This window comes from Hyla sarda, chromosome 5, assembly GCF_029499605.1.
Source record: "Hyla sarda isolate aHylSar1 chromosome 5, aHylSar1.hap1, whole genome shotgun sequence".
In the NCBI taxonomy this organism is placed as follows: Eukaryota; Metazoa; Chordata; class Amphibia; order Anura; family Hylidae; genus Hyla; species Hyla sarda.
Window position 1 is genome coordinate 82,918,579 of NC_079193.1, and position 23,389 is coordinate 82,941,967.

At 43.3% G+C, this 23,389-nt stretch overlaps 1 protein-coding gene across 7 annotated transcripts in view; it reads left to right on the top strand.

Annotated features, from left to right (window-relative positions):
• The window catches only part of PALS2 (protein associated with LIN7 2, MAGUK p55 family member), a 192,031-nt gene that overhangs the window by 117,218 nt on the left and 51,424 nt on the right, over positions 1-23,389 (top strand). For all 7 annotated transcript variants that reach the window (XM_056519822.1, XM_056519816.1, XM_056519819.1 and 4 more), the window contains 4 exons: positions 3,713-3,812; positions 10,182-10,250; positions 18,191-18,352; positions 19,736-19,938. In XM_056519822.1, coding sequence (XP_056375797.1) covers positions 3,713-3,812; positions 10,182-10,250; positions 18,191-18,352; positions 19,736-19,938 — 534 coding nt within the window. The remainder of the gene's footprint in view (positions 1-3,712; positions 3,813-10,181; positions 10,251-18,190; positions 18,353-19,735; positions 19,939-23,389) is intronic.

Consider the following 23,389-nt stretch of genomic DNA (forward strand, 5'->3'; position numbering starts at 1 on the left):
GGGGTGTAGTTTCCAAAATGGGGTCATATTTTGGTATTAATTTTTTTGCGTTTGTCAGAACCGCTGTAAAATTACCCATCCCTGTGCAAATCACCAATTTAGGCCTCAAATGTACATAGTGCGCTCTCACTCCTGAACCTTGTTATGCGTCCGCAGATCATTTTACGCCCACATATGGGGTATTTCCGTACTCAAGAGAAATTGCGTTACAAATTTTGGGGGTCTTTTTTTTTCTTTTACCACTTGTGAAAATAAAAAGTAAAGGGCAACACCAGCATGTTAGTGCAAACAAATTTTTTTATTTTTATTTTTTATTTTATTTTTTTTACACTAACATGCTGGTGTAGACCCTAACTTTTCCTTTTCATAAGGGGTAAAAGGAGAAAAAGCCTCCCAAAATTTGTAGTATCATTTCTCCCGAGTACTGAAATACCTCATATGTTGCCCTAAACTGTTTCTTTGAAATACGACAGGGCTTTGAAGTGAGAGAGCGCCATGCGCATTTGAGGACTAAATTAGGGATTGCATAGGGGTGGACATAGGGGTATTCTACGCCAGTGATTCCCAAACAGGGTGCCTCCAGCTGTTGCTAAACTCCCAGCATGCCTGGACAGTCAGTGGCTGTCCAGAAATGCTGGGAGTTGTTGTCTTGCAACAGCTGGAGGCTCCGTTTTGGAAACACTGCCATACAATACTTTTTTAATTTTTATTGGGGGGGACAGTGTAAGGGGATGTATATGTAGTGTTTTACCCTTTATTATGTGGTAGTGTAGTGTAGTGTTTTTAGGGTACATTCGCACTGGTCGCCGAAGGGAATGCTGGGAGATGTAATTATGCAACAGCTGGAGGGATCGCAACAACAACTCCCAGCATGCTGGGATTTGCAGTTTTGCAACATCTGGAGAACTACAGTATAGAGACCACTGCAAACTGTGGCCCTCCAGATGTTGCAAAACTACAAATCCCAGCATGCCCAGACAGCAAACAGTTGTGTGGGCATGCTAGGAGTTGTAGTTTTGCAAGATCTGGAGGGATATAGTTCAGAGACTACCGTATAGTGGTCTCAAACTGTAGCCCTCCAGCTGTTGCAAAACTACAAATCCCAGCATGCCCAAACAGCTGTCTGAGCATGCTGGGAGTTGTAGTTTTTCAACATCTGGAGTGCTACAGTATAGAGACCTCTGTATAGTGGTCTGGGACTGTAGCCCTCCAGATGTTGCTAGGCAACTTACCGGCTTCAGTCGGATCCAGGGAGCCTGCTGCAAGTCATCGCCGCCCGCCGATCTCACACAGATCATCGCCCGCAGGGTAAGTGGACTCTGGCGCCGGTCCCCTTCTTTTCCCCATCCTGCCCGGCCTATTGTGGGTGGGCAGAACGGGGAAAATGAAAGTTAACCCCCCCGCCCCCGATCTGCTATTGGTGGTCACGTCTAGACCACCAATAGCAGGGATAGGAGGGGTGGCACCCCTGCCACCTCACTCCTATCCCTTCAGGGGGATCGTGGGTGAATTGGACAACCGTGATCCCCCTTGTTTTCCGGGTCACCATAGACACGTAATGACCCGGTATCGCGCAAATCGCAAGTGTGAATTCACTTGCGATTTGCGCCGATCGCCGACATGGGGGGGTCTGATGAACCCCCTGGACATTTTTGTGGGGTGACTGCTGACCGATATCAGCAGTCACCCCGATCCGGTCCCCGCCCGGCGCGCGGCAGGGACCGAAATTCCCATGGACGTACGCGTACGTCCTTGGTCCTTAACTACCAGGTTGCTTAGACGTACGCATACGTCCATGGTCCTTAAGGGGTTAAAGTCAATTTTACTAAAAAATCTAAAATGAAAATAGCCTCCACTAGCGGTCATCTATCTTTATGCAGACAGGCTTCTCTGTATTTTGCAGCATACTGGATGGATACCAGCCATAAAGTGTGTTGGTATCCAGTATAGGAGATAACTATTGCACCACTACAGCCTACAATTGTTCCTAAACTACAACTCCCATGATGGGAGTTGTAGTTTAGCAACAGCTGGGTGTACAATCTTTGTAAAGCTCTGTGAGCGCTGTGTATTCTCCAGCTGTGTGCCTCCAGCTCTTGCAAAACTTGTAGTTTTGCAACAGCTAAAGGCAACACTGTTCTAACACAGTGCTTTACAAACTTTGCAGCTCCAGCTGTTGCAATGCAAAACTACAACTCCCAGCATGCTTGTACAGCCAAAGCTTTCTCTGACTCCTGAATGACAAATAAGCTGATCAGACATTCACGAGTCCAGGAAAGTTGAATTACACACATGGTAACAGCTATGTTGATTAGCATCCAGCTTTACTAGGAACAGATATAAAATGTATGCATAAAAACTACTGTGCAGTGATTTGCAGACTGCCCAGAGAGGAAAGGGTTACAGAGTGCAGTGATTTGCAGACTGAGTCAGCCACAGTGAGGGAGAGACGGACACACCCCCTCCAGAAGGCAAGAACAAAAAGCAAGTGAGCATCATATAAATGCAATTTGTTAGGGATATAAATGATCGGGATTAGGTACTGAGTAAAATCCCTTTTTTTTTTTTTTTGCACTATGACAGGTATGCTTTAAGTTTCCAGAGCGTATAGGTACGCCCTGGTGCGTCAAGTCCCAGTTGGGATTACAGTTGGTGGAGTTTAGCATAATCTGGACGTGAAAGAAGGTGTGTCTCCCTGCAACACCTGATGTATCACAGTTAGGGTGCATTCACACCACGTTTTTGCAATACAGTTCCGGTATCAGGTTTTTGATGAAAAGCAGATTCCTCAAAATACTAAATTGTAGCCATCAAAAAGTGTGTAGAAATTTTTACCTGTATACGGTTAAAAACCGTATGTTTTGAAAAATGTTCGGTTGCATCAGTTTTTTAAGAAATAACCGTATAGGTTTTTAACTTTTCACTCCATTATAGTTTCCCTTGTCTAATTGAAATTCCAAGAAAAAAAAACTGCAAAGTCAAAAACCGTATGGTGCAAACCGGATGGAACTGTACGCACATACGGTTCTCTACGGTTCCCATTGACTCCCATGTTAAGTAAAAAAAATTAAAAAGTGTGTGTTTTTTTTTCACCCAGACCAAAAACCGTGGTAGGCTACAGTTTTGGGTACTGGAAAAAATGGACAAAACCGTACAAGACTCAAAATGGATGCAACCGGATGCATTGTTTGGCATACAGTTTTCAATGGAGAGTCAATGCATACGGTTTTCAATATGGTTCCATACGGTTTTCAAATTGAAAATGTATACGGGAGCTGTATTGCAAAAATGTGGTGTGAATGCTCCCTTAATGCCTCAGTGGTAGCCTAAATTGTAGCTAACATTGGAGCTAGCATAGAATTGAGAGGCATGGCGCACCTCACCTCACACCCTGCCTCACTGCATGATTAAGAAGCGTGCGCCTCTTACTGTAAATATGCACTTCCTCTTGATAAATTCCTCCCTTTAGTGCTTATTGAGCAGAAAGATTAAGTTTTCTTCTGTTATATTTGTATAGCAGATCTGGTTACATAAATACTTGGTAAGAAGGGAACGCCTGCAATGTTACTTTGTGAACATAAACCTTGTGCTTGTTCTAGAAAATGCCTAACCTTTGTTATTCATTCCTGCCCTCCATAAAGGACAGTGTATTGATTTGGCAGTGTATTGTATGTATTGGACACTTCTTATTGTATAAACCTTTGTATTACAGGCAAGTCATGTAAAAGAAGGCGGCAGCGCAGGGCTTATTCCCAGTCAGTTTCTGGAAGAGAAGCGAAAAGCATTTGTGAGGAGAGACTGGGATGGAACAGGTATCAGTGTACTACTATAATAATGGAATAGGCCACACACTCTTGATTGTAGATACTACTATTATACATGAAATATAATAGCGCTACAAGGTTTATATGTCATCCATTATGAAAATGCCAACCCCTGTCAAGGTCTATAATTTGTAGCTTGTGCCTGCCAGGAGGAAACTCATACTGTGTGTATTTAAATATGAAAGGTCACTCCCTTCTAAAAAAAAAAAAAACTTTCTTCTCCTTTATGATCTGTAAAGTTCATTATTACAGCATTAACTGTGCATTCATTCTCACCCTTTTGCCCCCCATTCAGCTCATGCTGATATTTAAATTACATAGAAGACTGCAGGACCATTGAGCTTTCCTTGTCATACTAGTTAATGAAAGGTCTGCTATTACATGGCTGTTCCTACTCCCGGGTTTTAAGTCTTTTTCAATTGACATGCAACGGGCTGGAGATATGTCAACACAAGCAATCTTAGCACGGCCCGTAGGATGTCATTCAGGCCAGAAAAGGATGGTGCTAAAGCCAGAAGACTTATTTTACATCCAATGCACGCAGTTATAAATTCAGATTCTACATTATGGAGCAATTGGCAGATTATACAGGGACATTATTAGAATACCATTACGTTAAAGTCTAACCACTTTGGGACATGACAGGGTTTTTTTTTTTTTTTCTTTAACTTTTGTAGTCTTTGTTCCTATTCACCTTGAAATGCAACAGGGAGACTACTCGGTGTCAATGATGCATGCCGCTCCCCACAATAAAGTAGAGGGGACAGAGGAGGTTATCACATTCTCTCATGAAGCCTATATTATACAAGCACAGAGTATACCATCTACTGGAGTCCACGCACCGTACTCCCTCCGTATGTTGGTTTACTGGTGGGCATTGCTTTCAATCAGGCCCAGATCATCTGAAAGCTTTCTCCCCTTTTGAATCAACTGGCAGCAAATGGTTTAATAAACTTGTAAATTATTTTGTTTAATATAAATTCAAGCCTTTTAACTTCTTGTCATCTGCTGTATACCCCAAAGGAAGTTGTGTAGTTTTTTCCAAATTTACATAGGGCTTCCTCCTGCCACCTCTGTTCGTGTTGGGAACTGACCAAAGCAGGAGAGAGTTCTGGGGGTTTACTACTGCTCTGATCAGTTCCTAATAAGGACAGAGGTGGCAGCAGAAAGCACTGTTATGCCACTTTTCAGAGCAGTTCTGTATGGAAGCTCATATTGAAATCAATTGAAGCTTGAAATAGAATGCCCTTAAAGTCACATGCATGAAAAGTGCTGAAACCAAAGGCAGTTTTTCTAGGTAGATTTTAAGAAGCTTCTATTAACCGTGTGAACATACTTTAACTTTCTGACACCAGTTAATTTCAAAGCGATACTCCACTGGAAACATCTTATTCCCTATCCAAAAGATAGGGGATAAGATGTCAGATTGCGGGGGTCCCGCAGCTGGGGAACCCCGCGATCTCTGCCGCTCCTTGCACGATGACTGTCGATGAAGCCACCATGCCCCCTCCATTCGTTTCTATGGATGGAGGTGTGATGGCTATGTACTAGCCCTCATGCCACCAACCATAGACATGAATGGAGGGGGCGTGGCGCGACGTCACTAACACTGAAGCTGCAAGCTTCTGCGTTTCGGACGCCTGCAGAAAAAACGAAAAAACGAAAAGAAAAGAAAAAAAAGGGGGGGGGGGGCCCCCCCCTTTTTTTTCTTTTCTTTTTTTTTTCTTTTTTTTCTTTTCTTTCTATATAATGCCCTTTTAAGGGTCTATTCACATGTACAGTATTCTGTGCATATTTGGTACGCAGTATTACGTGTGACTGTTAATTGAATTCCTACATAATTGACTTTAGTGTGCGTGTGTCTGAAGTCGGAAAACTACATTATGAGCCCCATTGGGAGGAAGGACTGATGCTATGTTTTATGCTGCACAATACATTGAGACTTTGCAGTTTCGGTTGCATTGTCTGGGGAAGAGGACAAAACAGTATAATACACTAAATAGTAATCTATATTTACTGCACAAAAGTGTTTTTCTTACCTCCAATTGCCAGTTGGTGATAATCTGTGGGAAAACCTGTAAATGTTCAATTTTCCTGTAGCACCACCCCTGAGAAAATCGTGTAATGCAGGACAGGATAGGTCAGGACTAGAGATGAGTGAATTTTTGAGTAATTCGATTTGGCCGTTTCGCAGAATTTCCCTAAAAAATTTGGTGCGGTCTGAATTTGTTTGTGGCAAATCTGTATTAAAATGGCTATTTCTGGCCTACGGAGAGCTTCAATAGGGGTGTAGAACACTTTGCCTTGCTGTAACACGCATAGGGTATGTGCTGGGTTAGTGAAAGAATACTGTTCAGTATGACATGCAGATTAGAGGCGTCGCTATTAAAATTGCTGTCGCAGAGCGGTACTGATTTTCTAACATATAAAGTGAAGATTTTAAATAGATGAACCTAAACTGTTTTACTTAAAAGAGGTTATCCAGGAAAAAACTTTATATATATATATATATATATATATATATATATATATATATATATAAAATATATATATATCAACTGGCTCCAGAAACTTAAACAGATTTGTAAATTACTTCTATTAAAAAATCTTAATCCTTTCAGTACTTATGAGCTTCTGAAGTTAAGGTTGTTCTTTTCTAAGTGCTCTCTGATGACGCCTGTCTCGGGAAACGGCCAGTTTAGAAGCAAATCCCCATAGCAAACCCCTTCTAAACTGGGCGTTTCCCGAGACAGGTGTCATCAGAGAGCACTTAGACAGAAAAGAACAACCTTAACTTCAGAAGCTCATAAGTACTGAAAGGATTAAGATTTTTTTATAGAAATAATTTACAAATCTGTTTAACTTTCTGGAGCCAGTTAATATATCTAGAAACGTTTTTTCCTGGAATACCCCTTTAATGTGCCAGCAGCATGAGGAGACCACATGGCAGTACAGTGACACAGCCTGGAGGTGGCGGAAGCATGAGGACACCATATAGTGGCTGAATGACACAGCCAGTAGTTGGCAACAGCAAGAACAGACCATATAATGCCTGAATAACCCAGCGTGGAGGTGGCGGCAGCATGAGGAAACCATATAGTTGCAGAATGAGACAGCCTGGATGTGGCATCAGCAGCATCAGGAGACCTGAAAGTGACCCGGTGACATAGTGGGGCGGTGGGTGGCAATACCAGTACCCGGTGACGAAGGTGGGTGAAAAAAGGAGAACTTGGCATCAGGCGGGTGGCAGAATCAGAATAGTAGCTGAGGCAGGTAGGCAGAAGAAAACGGTCTCTTTTGTAAAAGTGTTAGTGTGCACAAGTGTTGAGGATATGCATTACGTAAAACTTAACTTTTAATAATAATCTTAGGATAAAACATATGTACCCAACATTTTTGGGAAATCAAACAAAAGGAAAGGTGTGCAAAAAACACAATGTGCCACCTACACCACCAAGTATTGATGTGATGCAAAGACTCTAAAAGGTGGAAGGGAACAATGTATGGTTCATTGTAACCGGTGGGGGTAAAAACTTCCCTTGTAAGGCCCTCGCATTAATTCCCTTCTTGGCAAATGTTACTCGCCCTAAAAAGGGCGGCCCCACACAGGAAACACTCCCTATTTCCAGCAGCACCTTAAATATGTTTTGCACTATCCATATTTGTGAAGTGTTGGTTTGGCACCATGGTCCATCTACTCATGCATCAAGCATTGGTGGGTGGAAATCCTGGCTAATCCATGCCCGATTCATCTTCACAAAAGTCAGTCTCTCCATATTTTTTTTTATGGACCGACGAGTTCTCCTTGGGGTGACACTGGCCTCCGTTGCACTAAACACCCGCTCTGATGGCACACTACTGGCCAGGCAGGACAGCTTTTCCAGGGCAAACTCTGCTTGTTGCGGCCACAAATGAAGTTTGGCTGCCCAGAAATCCAACGGATCTTCAAGGTGTGTAGTCATGGTCATATCAAGGTATGCCATAACCTGCTGGTTCAGGTCCTGCACCAGGTCTACCTGCTGCTGAGTTGCTTCACTATGCGGGTGAAGAAAGCTACTCATCAGCGATTGTAGACTCAGGCTGCTGCTGATGGAGCTGGTATTGCTCCTGCCACACCACTCCTCCCCAGCAGCCATGGCAGTGGAAGGGTGATTGCAGGGGGCCCCCAGATTCAGACCTTCGAGAGGATGGATGATGGCGCATATAGGCATCTGCCAACAGTCTACGGATGTTTCTTTAGTAGGTCAGTTTGTCCTCCCGCTCAGTGGGTGTAAAAAAGGTCCCCATTTTGTGGCCATAGCGAGGGTCCAATAAGGTGGAGAGCCAGAAGTTATCCCGCTGCCGAATGGTGACAATTCGGAGGTCACTACACAAGCAAGTGAGCATGCATTGTGCAATTTGTGAAAGTGACTCAGAGGGAATCCCTGCCTCCATCTCCACTTCATACTACCATGGTGTGTCTGGTTCCTCGGTCTCTCCTTACTCATAACCCGCTGGCTTCTCCTGCCCCTCCTCTTCTGCCAGATGACTAGAAAAACCGCACATCTCACGAAACCTAAACTGTGCTCCACTGTGCCCCTTCTCCTCCTCCAGTTCAGCCCCCACAGGGCTCATGTGACCATGAGATGTTGGCGCCACGTCTCCAGTGCCCTGATCAGCCATAGTTTCCAACAGGAAATGAAGCAGTGGAATGACATTGTTCATCCCATAATCCTGGCGACTAATAAGGTGGCTTCCTCAAAGGGCCTGAGCAAAAGGCAGGTTTCACTTATCAGCTGCCACTGGTTGAAATTGAAGTTACACAGGGGAGTCCCCCTATCCGCTTGGATCATCAAGAAATCGGTGATGGCTTTTCTCTGTTCGTATAGTCGGTCCAACATATGGAGGGTGGAATTCCAACGTGTGGGAATGTCGCAAATCAGACTGTTATGGGATACCATTCTGACACTGCAGCTCTAGGAGGGTGTGCTTTGCAGTGTACGTGTGGCCAAAGTACATGCAAGGTTTCCTTCCAGTTGTTAGGAACCGCTTGACAACCAGATTGAACACGTGTGCCATGCAGGGCGCATGGCTCAGGCTTCCTTGTCGCAGTGCGGACAAGATGTTCTTTCCGTTGTCGGTCACCATGGTTTCCATTTCCAGTTTTTGTGTAGTAAGCCATGCTCCGATTTCTTTACGAATGGCTTTTAGCAGTTCCTCCCCTGTGTGACTCCGTTCGCCAAGGTAAACCATGTGAAGAACAGCGTGACACCGCCATGCCCTGCACACATGGTATGCTGGAGGGGCACTGAGACTTGTTCGTGCAGTGGAGGCTGAGTACATGATGGAGGATGAAGAAGCAGAGTCGCACACGGTCACAGGACCAATGGCCTGAGTGTGTGGAGGTGGAAGCGGCGTGACCTGTCCAAGTTACTGTTGTGGCTGTGCAGGAACCACATTCACCCAGTGGGCTGTAAAGCACATGTATTGTCCCTGACCGTAGTTACAGCTCCACATGTCGGCGCTGCCGTGCACTTAGGTACACACAGACAGGCTCATCCTTCTCTTCCACAAAATTGTGCAGGGCTGGTACTGCCTTCTACGCAAAGAAATGACTGCTTGGGACTCTACCTTGGCTCGGCACAATCAGTTCTCTGAAAGTTGCAGAGTCCACAACTTGTAAAAGGCTGTTCTAGGCTGGATTTGGGCTGGAGGTGAATCGCTGCTGTTTAAAAAAAAAAGCTTTTGTGTGCAACACACTGCTCTCTGTCCCTTCCTCTTTGCAATAAAACGCTGATGTGACTTGGAGGTGAATCAATGCTGTAATAATGCTTTTCTGTGCAACAAACACTGCTGTCTGTCCGTCTCTCTCTGTAATAGAACGCTGTTGTGACTGGCCTCAAGATGGCTGCAGATTTATATAGATTATATATACATCACAGGGCTGCTTATAGGCTGCATGTGATTAAGGGTTATCCCGTCGACCCTTGTTTCCGCCTTCCCAGGATTCCTTGCCCCATGTTCTCACATGTGGATCCACCATTTGATGCCCCCTGAAGCCTGGACCGCACTAAATGGAGTTTAATTAAACGATTTGCGCAATCGAATTGTGGCGATATTCGCATTCGTTGCGATTTGAATTTTTCCTGAAATTCATAAATTCGAATTCGTCGGATTCGATTCGCCCATCCCTAGTCAGGACCTCTATAGAGAGGTGCTCTATGTAACTACTACCTACTTTGGCCAAGAGATAAGCACTCTGAACTAGGGGGGCCCTTTTCTATTAACTCAGAATTTGATTATCTAGTATATAAAATTGGTTTTCTAAACTGAACAAGCTCTCTTAAGCGGTTTTGTTTTCTTTTTCTTTCACATTAGGTCCATTTTGTGGTACAATCACAAGCAAGAAAAAGAAAAAAATGATGTACCTGACTACTAGAAATGCAGGTAATGTTTTAATACGGTTTTCACAGATTGGGTACAGTGTGCAGTGTGGCTAGGGAATATACATGGAGGTTTAGGGAGAGTGCTTTACTTAAAGGGGTACTGCTGCACGAATTAACTTAATGCTCTACCCACAGGATAGGGGAGAAGTAGCTTATCATGGGGGTTTCTGACCGCTGGCTCTTCCCACGATCTCCTGAACAGGACCCCATTCCGCTCAGTCTGGAGCGCATGTCTTATACCTGTAGACAGCGCGCTCTTCATTCATTTCAGTGGCACGTGTACAGTCTAGACGACCCATGCTCCTGACTGAGCGGGACAGGGTACCGTTAAGATCGCAGGGGGCCCTAGCGGTCTGTTCCCTCCACGGGGATTAGTTAATTCTAGATGCAGTTCCCCTTTAATCCCTAGAGGACCCAGAACTTACCTGCCTGGTACTTGGCACACCAGGACGTACATGCACATCCTGAGTTTAGACCGGACTATAAAGCAAGGGCAGGAGCTGCAACTGCTTCATGGGCAGAGTGTCCCTGCTGCTATCTTGGACATCAGCGATCTTGCTGATGCCCACCTTTAACCCTTCAGATGGTATGATTGATACTGTTCACAGTATCTGAAGTATTACAGGAGACTAATCAGACCACCCATTTTAGTAAATAAGCCCTTCCCCTAACAATAAATTAAATTACTCTCCCATTTTACAAATAAAGTAACTAACTAAAACAAACATATTTGGTATCCTTGTGTGCGGAAACGACCCAATTATTAAAATATGTTAATGATCCCGCACAGTGAACAGTGTAAAGGTAATAAAATACGTCCAAAGGTCCAAAATTGCATATTTTTGTCACAGTTCAGAAAATGAGTAAAGAGTGATGAAAAAGTCTCATATATGCGCAAAAGTACCAATGAAAAAATTAGAAAGGTATAAAGGATTATAAAAGAGCAATTTTAAACATACTGTACTCATTTTGTTACAAAATGTTACCTTATTTTAACCCCTTAAGGACCAAGCCCATTTTAACCTTAAGGACCAGGCCAATTTTATTTTTGCGTTTTTAGTTTTTTCCTCCTCGCCTTCTGAAATCCATAACTCTTTCATATTTCCATCTATAGACCCATATAAGGGCTTGTTTTTTGCATGACCAATTGTACTTTGTAATGAAACCTCTCTTTTTACCATAAAATGTACGGCGAACCCAAAAATATTTTTTTTTTAGGGAGGAAATTTTAATGAAAACCACAATTTTGCACATTTTTGAGGGTTTAGTTTTCACACTGTACACTTTACGGTAGAAATTACGTGCTCTTTATTCTGTGGGTCAATATGATTAAAATGATACCCATGGCTAGATACTTAAATATTTTTGTACCGCTTAAAAAAAAAATCTAAAACTTTTTGTACAAAATTAGTAATCTAAAATTGCCCTATTTTGACCACCTATAACAATTTAATCTTTTCGTATAAAGGGCGCTATGAGGGCTCATTTTTTGCGCCGTAATCTGTACTTTTTATCAATACCACATTTGCATATATAAAACTTTAAGATAATTTTTTAGATTTTTTTTTTACTTTTACGCCGTTCACCGTACGGGATCTTTAACATAAAATGGGAAAAACTGACCATTTTTATTGGGGAAGGGGATTTTTCCCTTTTTTTTTTTTTTTTTCAACTTTTTTTTTAAATTTATTTATTTACACTTTTTATGTCCCCATAGGGGACTATCTATAGCAATCATTTGATTGCTAATACGGTTCAGTGCTATGCATAGAGCATAGCACTGATCAGTATTATCGGTGATCTTCTGCTCGATCTCAGACCAGAGCAGAAGACCCGAGGAGACAGACAGGCAGGTGAAGGGACCTCAGTCCGCCATTACAGATGATCGGATTGCCGCCGCAGTGCTGCAGGTAATCCGATCATCTATTTTAACATGCGCACTGCCGCAGATGCCGTAATCTGTACTGATCACGGCATCTGAGGGGTTAATGGCGGATGTCGGCCATTACCGGAGGGTCCCCAGTACACTGCTGTGTATGACGCGAGCACCGCTCCGATGTTCGTGGTCATACAGAGGACGTAAATGTACATGCATGTAACCGTGGGTACTAATATTAATCGTATTGACTCACAGAATAAAAGGAATATGTCAGATTTATCATAAAATGTACTGCGTAAAAACAAGCTTGCATTTTGCAACTTCAAAATTGCATGGGGATTTTCAATTTCCCACCACAAATGATGATTTTTGCTGCAGCATACATTTTTATGGTAAGATTAAGTCAATGCAAAGTACAATTGGTTGCACAAAAAACAAGCCCTCCTATGTGGTGTATTCTTTTGAATTTTTTTTATTTTGTTCGCATTGTGCTAGATCATATGCGCTGACCCATTGTGTTTTGCACAATATGCTCATTATAGTTTTTGCGGTGATTTTATTGTTCTTGGCAATAATCTTGATTGTGTAGTCATGTAATCCTTCTGTAAGATGAGGCCTTAGGATATCAATCTCCAAAGAAAACACTTATAACCACAATTCCGTTGCCTGCTGAAGAGTTGCAGATTACAATATTAATTTTTTTGTTCTTTTTAACTGTAATTTTGATTTTGGTTTTATTATAGTTTTTATAACAATTGCAAGGAAGAAAAAAGTTTGGGAAAAGAAGCGAAACTGGAAAGGGATAACTCACATACAGCAGCGATGAACAATAAATTGCAAAAAAAAAATTCCTAAATTCCAAGCCTGCTTTCACATTACGTTTGTACCCTTTGGGATGCTGATAAATACCGCATTTATCGGCGTTTAACACGCAGTTTTTAGGCAAAATTCTTTAGCCTAAAGTCTATCTGCGTGTTTATACGCGATAAGCCGCTGCAGTTCAATGATTTAAAGCGGGTGCTTTAAATCAATGAACTGCAGTGGCTTTTGCAGGTGCAGAGACCTGCCGTCGCTGCCGGCTTCTCTGCCCCTGCCTGTCCTGGGGTCCAGGGACTACCGGCGCCGCTGCCTCGTTGCCTCCCCCATCCCCGGTTTTATAATTACCTGTTGCCGGGGTCGGGTCCGCACTGCTTCTGGCCTCCGGTGTGGCGTCCCCTGCTATGCGCTGCACGGCGCGACGCAATGACGAGTGACGTCACGTTGAAGACTACCCTCGTCATTGCGTCTCGCAGCACAGAGCAACGACGCAGGAGACGCCACACCGGAGGCCAGTAGCAGTGCGGACCCCGGCCCCGGCAACAGGTAATTATAAAATCGAGGATGGGGGAGGCAGCGGCATTGCCAATGGGTGCCGCTGCCCCTTCTCTCCCCCTGGCTATCGGCGCTGCTGCCCCATTGCCGGCACCGCTTCTCTCCCCCTCGCTATCGGCGCCAGCAATGGGGCAGTAGTGCCGATAGCCAGGGGGAGAGGAGGGGCAGTGGTGCCGACAGCCAGGAGGAGAGAAGCGGCGGCAGCAGGGCTCTAGACCCGAGGAAAGGCAGAGGGAGAGAAGCGGGCAGCGACGGCCTTTCTCCCCCTGCTTTTCCTGGGGGCTTCTGCAGGGTCAGAAACAGTGTATCGAGGTATATGCATGCATACACACGCACCCTCATTTTACCAAGGATATTTGGGTAAAAAACTTTTTTTTACCCAAATATCCTTGGTAAAATGAGGGTGCGTGTAATAGGCCGCTGCGTGTTATACCCCGATAAATACGGTACGTGCACGGACATTGATGGGGCCTGTTTATTTTGGTGGGCCGAACATAGTCTGCTATTCTACAAATATGCGTTTTTACTGATCGATTGAAAAGTACAGCTCACCACTCATTTTGATGTGTATACAGTCTAAAAACAAACATGCAGGTCATGTAGAATACATATATAGATAACAATATAATTAAACTATTTTAAATGAAGAAGAAAGATGAAAACAGGATCACATAGGGTGGTCAATAACTTCCTAGAGATGATCTTTGGTTACATAGGTGGGATTAGGGTTTCCACCTCTGAGTTCTTTGTGGGGCTATGATTAGGGATGTGGTGATATCAGTGCCAATACTGAACTTTTGCATGAGTGCTTGTACTCTTGCATATGTCTCCAAACCTGCCCTGCCCCCTTTTCCCTTTCTAGCTAATCCTGCAGCCCCCTCTATAGCACAGTGACATTATGTTATGCCCACTGGTGGCAAAGATGACTGTGCCAACTGGTTTATATTATTCAGCAGGGCAAGACAGGAATATATTATATCAAACTAATGGGTATCGGTGAGTACTTGAGAAAAAGGTATCGGTTTTTAAAATAATTTATTTTATCGGGAAATCCCTAGTTATGGGACTACTAGAAGCATGTTAATAAGAGAGAGCAGCCTGGAAGATCCTTAGCCTATTCTTCTAATGGGCACACAGAGTACAACTGTGGGACATTCATCTAAGTAGAGTCCTAAATGGAGCTATACTTTGATGTTTACACAGAATGGTTTGTGTCCCTATGCAGTCCCTGTTGGTGTGAAATCCTGCTATGGAACAGCAACGCCAACAAAAAGGAGACAACCTATAGTTGTTTATGTAGTAATACAATCATAGCAGACCTAGACCCCTGGCTTCCATGACAGTCCAATGGTTGCAACAGTGGGTACTTCCCTTCTGTCTAGCTACCTAAATGCCATGGACACTATTGAGGGAAGGCTATCTAGGGGGGTACACAGCTGGGTTTGGAGTTATATCTTGGACGCTCATGGAGTGAGCATGTATGGCTGATGTTGCTGAGCAGTTCTACAGGTAGAAACCTTCATTAGCCCCTCAAACTGTTTTATAGGGCAAATACTGACTGTCTCCTCTCACCATATATCGGGAACAGTATGAAGAGGTTGAATGTATTCCCAACTTTTTCTGTGTGGATGCAACCAAATTCTTGGAAGGTGGCTTGTAGTTAAGGGATGGAGCAGAAAGGGGTCTAAGTGTTTCCTAAGCCATGGGAGTTTTTGTTGCAGTGGTTTTCAAGGACCCATCTTTCTTGCATTTTTGTAGCAAGGAAATAGTGTATTAAAGTGATGCAAGGTGGAAGCTCTTTCACCCATATCTGTTCCCAGGAATGCACTTGTTTACAACATTTTTACTTGATTTCTATCCTGATGAGGCATCCCAGTACAATAATTCTAGTAGCTTGCAAATTAATCTTTCTTAAAAACCCTATATAGCCTAGTACGGTGGATCAGGGGGTTTGAGGGACTATCTTGGTTTTGCTCCAATTGCTTTGCATTGCATGATCTTAATTGATGCTGGTATCCATGATCAAGACTAAGATGCCGGCAAGAGAACCATCCGCTGTTAAGATGTCTGCATGACCTTTCTGTCCTTATTATTTTAGTGTGTTAGGAGAATGCCCACAATCTTGTTTTCCGCAGAAAGAGAAGGGCTGTTCTTTGTTTTTATACAAAGCTCAGAGGGAGTAGTGTGGGAGCAGAAGGGAGCTCAGTGTCTCACAAAGGAATCTGTGATAGACAAGTTTTCCATTAAATATCCTGCACATAAAGTTGAAATTTTGGTATTTTTAACTTTTTTTTGCCATTTTCTCTTACCTTGTGCAAGGCAGCAATTTTAATAATATGGTTAATTATTAATTAATATGGTAATATAGAATATCATAATGATGATATAATATGATTAATAATTACCTGTGGTAATGTGCTGTTACAGCAACCTCCTAATCCATATTATTACAGCAACCTCCTAATCCATGTATCCATAGCTAAATAGATCTGTTTATAACCAGGGATTTGTTCAATTTAGGTAACTGCTGACCCCTATAACAGTGGGTTCACTTTACGTTTTGACCATACGGTCACCGGATCCGGCTCGTATCTCATTTATTTGAATGAGCAGGTAGTGACTCCAGTCAGCTCATATTTGCCCCGTATCTGGTTTTGTGACCAAACCTAAAACGTGGTATGCCGCGGTTTTAGGTCCGGTCACAAAACCGGATATGGTTGACCGTATTGTCCAAATGTAATGTGACCAGGTCAGGTAGAACTTAAGTTCAGTTTTCATTACCTACGGTATATTCTGAGTATTAAGTGGAGAGAAAATTGGTATGTATTGATGTACAATATGGCTAATCATCTCCACTTTTTTTGGGTAGTTGGTTTATATTATGGAATTACTGTAAATGGGTTTCCCTGTTACATACCCAAAGGTCGTAATTTCAGGTTACAAAAACTTAGTAATGTAAATATATCAGTTAAAGGAGTACTCCGGTGCTTTGACATCTTATCCCCTATGCAAAAGATGGGGATAGGATGCCTGATCGCGGGAGTCCCGACGCTGCGAACCCCCTTGATCTTGCACGCGTAACCCTGTTTGTAATCAGTCCCTGGAGCGTGTTCACTCCGGGTCTGATTACCGGCGACCACAGGGCCGGTGGTGTGTTACATCACGCTCCGCCCTTCAATGCAAGCCTATGGGAGGGGGCGTGACAGCTGGGGGTCAGTTTTTGGTAAGATTAAAGGTGGGGGGGGGGGAGAAATCATTATGCATTTGTATTTCCTCTTTATGTAGTTTTGTATTGGTTTTTGTATGTAAAAATAAAATAAGTCCTCATTTCAGATTGTAATTTTCTACCCAATAATAGGGCACCTATACAAGGTGATGGCTTTTTCACCTATCAACAGATCAGCAAGCTACTAAATGCATACCACTGATTGAATGGATCAGTAGTCAAGTATGTTTACTGCCACTACATTAAAACTCTGAGAATGGTGGCTATATTTGATATTCCTGTCTGTGGAGCTTCACCCCTACTTCATTCAAACAGCAGCACTCAGGACCCCCATTCTTGTGATTGATTGAAGAGAGTCTGACCACTAGGAGCCCAATCAGACATATGCCATCTATCCTGTGAATAGGTGATAAGATGTCTTGGAATAACCCCTTTAAGTTATATAGGTTTTTATCCATCTTTGGCCACATTTGACTGAATGCAGAGATTTGAAAACATCTGATTTTGTTTCTGGCTTCATTGCAACAGTTTAGTGTGGTTGGAAAGCAAATCCTTACATGCAGATAGTGGCTGTTGGCAGACATTTTCTTCACACATAATGATCCTGTTGACTTCATAAATAATAATTTCTGTCAAAACGCGGAGAGTTCCCCAGAGCAAGTTTCAGTTGTTCCGTGTTGTTGCTATTATAATTGTACATAGCCAGTAAGTAGTTGCCTTTGGCAGAACACTGATTCGTACAATAGGTTAATGCAGGTGTTTCCTAAAATGTTAAGTTCAATATTCCTGGAAACCGTATGCTGTCAGCTGAGGGAAACAATATGTGTAAACAAAACTTCTGCCCAAACTCTTATTTTCAGATGGCTGTCAGAATAAATGTGATATAAAGACTTTGATGGCCGACTTCTTATTGAAAGGCGGTGAATTTTTGAGACAACCACAAATATTAGCAAAAAACTGGTTTACATTGGTAATACAGCTCAAGTTCAAAGGATTGGGGAAAACATGTCTGATCGCTGGGGTCCGGCCGCTGGGGACTCTCACTATCTCTGCCATGGCACCCCAGTCATCTGGTGCCTGGAGTGAACTGCACTCCGTGCCGGATGACTGACTAACACAGCTGCCACACCCCTCCATTCATGTCTATGGGAGGAGGCGTGACTGCTAGTACACAGCAGTCATGCCTACTCCCATAGACCTGAATGGAGGGGGTGTGGACGTGACGTTACAATCACGGAAGCCCCAGGTAGGACCCAGCATAATAAGACATCTTATCCCCTAACCATTGGATAGTGGATATCATGTCTAGGGCGGAGTACCCTTTTAAGATAATGCATTATGGCTGAACACTACAATTCAGCTTTTCTTCTCACACCCTTATAGAAACAGTTCTTCTAGTGTGGGTATGTTTACATGTGGCAGTGTTTTCAGTGTTTTAAGTTGTGTGATATTTCCCTCTTTTTAGAATTTGATCGGCATGAGATTCAGATCTATGAAGAGGTAGCACGTATGCCCCCGTTCCAAAGGAAGACTCTTGTTTTAATCGGAGCACAAGGAGTGGGCCGAAGAAGTTTGAAAAACCGATTGATTGTCATGAATCCCACCCACTTTGGAACAACTGTTCCCTGTAAGTTCTCGCACATTGCTTTAACTTAAAGCTGATAATGCCTAAATTGTCAGAGGTCAAAAAAGTTAGGAAAACCATAATTTGCTTGAGCAAATAAGACTGTAACAATATAAACCCGAAGGAACTCAATATTTTGACAGAGGTTCTTGACGGATCTTGTAAATAGGCGAACACAGTGAAAAGACTGGACTCCAGCAGTGATAGTTAAAGGTTAAAGTGCAAGTACAGTTTTATTATACTTTCCATCAGGGTGAGGCTTTGCTTTCACAATTAGAAGAAGTGGAAACTGAAAGGGGTCAGAAAATCCTACCTCTCATCTGTTATGGTACATTCCTGAATAAACACAAAACATATCAAAGAGGGCAATGTACACTCTTTTAAAAGGTAAACACATACGCTCTGGTGGTCCTGTTAAAATATCTAATGTTCACCCACCCACCATAGATTGACTCCGTGTGACCCATTCGCAAAAACCCATATTTCGTAGCTATCTTATGTGCTGCTCACTTTCTCTCTGAAATAGTGAAAAGTATTTGACCAAATTAGCCCACCATTTACCATGTAATCTTTTTGCGGATTAATTGTTTTCTTTTGATATTGATGGTGTCCAATAAGATCCATGACCTGGCCTCTACTTTTAGATAATTTAGTTTACAACTTTGGCTGTATTGCCGCACAACTGAAACTTTTTATGGTGAAGTTGGATAAAGCATTACGTTTCTAGAAGACATGTATCAGATTGCAAAACTGCTTAGGCTATTGTACCCCATTGTTCTATAAACCTCAGTGCCCTATAATCTGCATATAAGAGTACATAAATATGAGGAACCAAGTTGCATTATCCATAATTCAAACGCTTTGAACTTGACTTTTTCCTCCACACTCTTAACATTGGTTTGGAGCCTTACCCTTGCTTTTCCCTACCTTACCACAGGCAGTAACCGCACCTTTGTAGGGATTCCCTTCATCCCTTTCAGAGGTATTTTTTTTTTTTTTTTTTTTTTTTTTAATTGCCTAACATAGAGGAAAAAAAAATCCTGCTTAGTCAGCAGTAATGGCATTACATACGGTGTTCACATGACACTGCAGACTTCCCTGCCCTTGATGGTTATTTGCTGTTCACAAAACTAGAGACTGCTAAGGTCTGATTTGCTACAGCAGGACGTCAAAGATGCAGGTCCAGTAGGAAACACCGAAGTGGTGGCAACACTGGAGCTGTGGGGGGTTTACAGGTGAGTAAACTTCAGAGGGTTTGGGCCCTCGTAAAGACATTCCAAAAATTACCAATTTTCTGGATTTTTCTTGCCTTGTTGTTTTTGGAAGCTCTAACAAACAGAATGAAAATACTATGTTTTTTTTCTTCTGGATATAAATCCTGTACAGTCACTTCACGCAAGCCAAGGGAAGATGAAAAAGATGGACATGCATACAGATTTGTATCAAGATCTGAAATGGAGGCCGATGTGAAAGCTGGCAGATACTTGGAACATGGAGAGTACGAAGGCAATCTATATGGCACAAAGATAGATTCTATTCATGAAGTTGTAATGGCTGGACGGACATGTATATTAGATGTAAATCCTCAGGTATTTTCTTTTCTTTTTTGTTATGAATGTAATAATTCTACCTTAGTTTTAGATGCTGGAACAGATATCCATTAAAAGGGTTATACAATGGGAGTTTTTAAATTTTTTGTTTTTATTCAAGCCTATGTTGTAGTATATAAAGAAAATAAACCTCTATTCCCCTTCAGCATTCCTGCAGTGACTTTAGTGTCCTGCTCTGATCCCCGGTGCGGCCTTCTTTCATATTCTGGGGCCCCACACATTGAGCTACAATTTAGCAATATGACAGATTGGGCCTGGGCACCTGGAAGATGTCCAGGCCCAATCTGTCAGTGCTTCTCATACTATCACTGGCCAATTGGGTCACCGCAAGAAGAAGACTGCATCAGGGACAGGAGCAGGACACCAGTGCACCATGGGAATGCTGGATGGGAGTAGAGGTTTATTTTCTTTTTATACTATACAATGTGCATACTTACAACCCCCTGTCGGTTTACCATCATAGAACTGATTTTAATTACAGGATTAGTGTCTGTGTCGGCCCACTACTTCTGATGGTACTACATCAAGGATTGTGCACTTATATAAAGCTCAGCACATACATTAACCGGCTTGTTTTACGTGTTGTGAAGAGGGTTAAGTTTAGTCACTTTCCTGAACTTGGGAACCATTTTATTTTAAAATGGAGGTTTTTTTTTTAGGCTTTACCGTTTTCCATACATCCTATTTTATTTCCAAGTGGTATCGGGAAATTGACTTGCAGTTAATTGAATTTACTTTACTGCCAAAGGGCCTCATTTAACTTCAAACTGTTCTTCAGAAAAGCAATTAAAGCCAAGGACTTTTATTATTTATGTATATAGCAGTGCACTAGGTAAAAGTGACACGCACCTTCGATTTGATAGTACTATAGTGTACCAATGAATGTGATCTGAATGAAATATTGTTCTGATGCTATTTGTTCTCCCTCTTTTTTTTTTTTTTTTTTTTTAATAGACAGCTCATCCCCTTTACTGTAAATTACTTTTATATTTAAACCTAGTAATGGAATTAGTATGTTTGTATGGGGCTCATACTTGGTGACTGTAGAGTAGTGCTACCAGTGCTTGTGCAAACAAAGATTCCAGTCCTCAGAACTAAAGCACTTGGTCTCAGGTGTGGCGAAGTCTTCAGCTGAGATGAGATATGGGTGGATGGCAGTGGGGGACATAAAAGAGCGTAAAGGGTATTAAATAGTTGCGAGGGGTTGTAAGACAGCGAGGATATAACAGTAGTGAAGTCCTGTTTAGTAAACATAAGTGCAGACTTTAAATGGGCACTGTCATTAAAACAAATTTTTGCTATTGCACTCCTTAAGTTAAATAAAAAAATCTTTCTAAGTACTATGTTTAAAAAAAAAAAAAAGTATTCTATGTTTTCTGTTTAAAAAAGCTGCCACAAGGTGTCTCTCTACTTGTCTAGAGCACATAATTCCCGCCCCCCCCCATCTCTTGCACAGACTTTGGACTCCTGCTGGCCTGGTAGAAGTCCAAAATCAGGAAATGCAGTCTGGAGTGCTGAGGGGTGTGTGTGCAGCTTTAGCCAATCATAGCTCATCTCACACTGTTGTGGGCTGTGTGTAGCAGAGTGAGGAAGGAAGTTCTCTCCTGTATGACTTCAGATGATGTCACTGTCAAGTACAGCCCACATGCCCTGGAGTACGGACACGTCCACACCTCTCTGAAAAGAGTGAACGGACTATAAAAAAAAAAAAAACACAACAAACAGAATGTTAACTCTAATATTCTAACACTAAGCGGCCACCTTGGCACGTTCACTCTCGGCTCCCTTAACCCCTTCCCGCTATTGGACCTTTGCATACGTCCAGGCGAATTACACGTTCGCGTAAATGGACGTATGCATACGTCCAAGCGATCTCCTGCTCTGCCGCGGGCAGCGCAGGAGATCGCAGGTGGGACTCAGCTGTCAATCACAGCCGGAGTCCCACCGCAGCTGCTGGGGCCGCGATCGCGCCGGTCCCGGCAGCATTAACCCCATAGATGCAGTGATCAGTTCTGATCACGGCATCTATGGTGTTTGCAGGGGGAGCGCTCTCCCCCTACCCATCAACGGCGGCTCCGCGATAAAATAAGGGAGATCGAGGGTGTCAAAGACACCCTCGATCCCCCTTGAAGAGATAGGAGTGAGGTGGCAGGGTTGCCACCCCTCCTATCCCTGCTATTGATCGGCCGAGCGACCGACCAATAGCAGACTTGGGGCGGGGGGGTTAAAGTTCGGTTCCCCCCGCTATGCCCACCCATCAGTGTCCGGGCACAGCGGGGGGAACCGTGTAGTAGCGGTGTCGGTCACTTACCCGGCGGCGGAGCTCCAGATGACGGCGGCGGCTGTGATCACGGCGGCGGTGGAGGTGAGTATGGCGCCGCGTGTCCGGGAGTCTGTTGCCTAGCAACATCTGCAGGGCGACAATTTAGAGAGTGGTCTCTAAACTGTCGCCCTCCAGATGTTGCAAAACTACAACTCCCACCATGCCTTGACAGCTGTTTGCTGTGTTGGCATGCTGGGAGTTGTAGTTTTGCAAGATTTAGAGGGGTTCAGGCTAGAGATCACTGACAGTGGTCTCTAAACTGTAGCCCTCCAGATGTTACAAAACTACAACTCCCAGCATGCCCAGACAGCAGTTTGCTGTCTTAGCATGCTGAGATTTGTAGTTTTGCAACATCTGGAGGGCCACAGTTTAGAGACCACTGTCAGTGATCTCCATACTGAACCCCTCTAAATCTTGCAAAACTACAACTCCCAGCATTCAGGAACAGCAAATGGCTGTCTCGGTATGCTGGGAGTTGTACTTGCGTGCCTCCAGCTGTTGCATAACTAAATCTCCCAGCATTCCCTTTGGCAATCAGTACATGCTGAGAGTTGTAGTTCTGCAACAGCTGGAGGCACACTGGTTGGGAAATACCGAGTTAGGTAATAGGTTCTATTACCTAACTCAGTATTTTCCAACCAGTGTGCCTCCAGCTGTTGCAAAACTACAACTCCCAGCATGCACGTTCTGTCAGTGCATGCTGTGAGTTGTAGTTTTGCCCCCCCCCCCCCCCCCCCCCCCTCCCATGTGAATGTACAGGTTACATTCACACTGGCGGCGGATTACAGTGAGTTCCCTGCTTCAAGTTTGAGCTGCAGCAGCCGCAGCTCAAACTCCTAGCGGGAGACTCTGTGTAATCCGCCGTCAGTGTGAATGTAACCTAAAAACACTACACTAACATAAAATAAAGAGTAAAACACTACATATACACACGTACACTACCACCCCTTCCCCCCCCAATAAAAATGAAAAACGTATCCTACAGCAGTGTTTCCAAAACGGAGCCTCCAGCTGTTGCAAAACAAACTCACAGCATTTCCGGACAGCCATTGACTGTCCAAGCATGCTGGGAGTTTAGCAACAGCTGGAGGCACCCTGTTTGAGAAT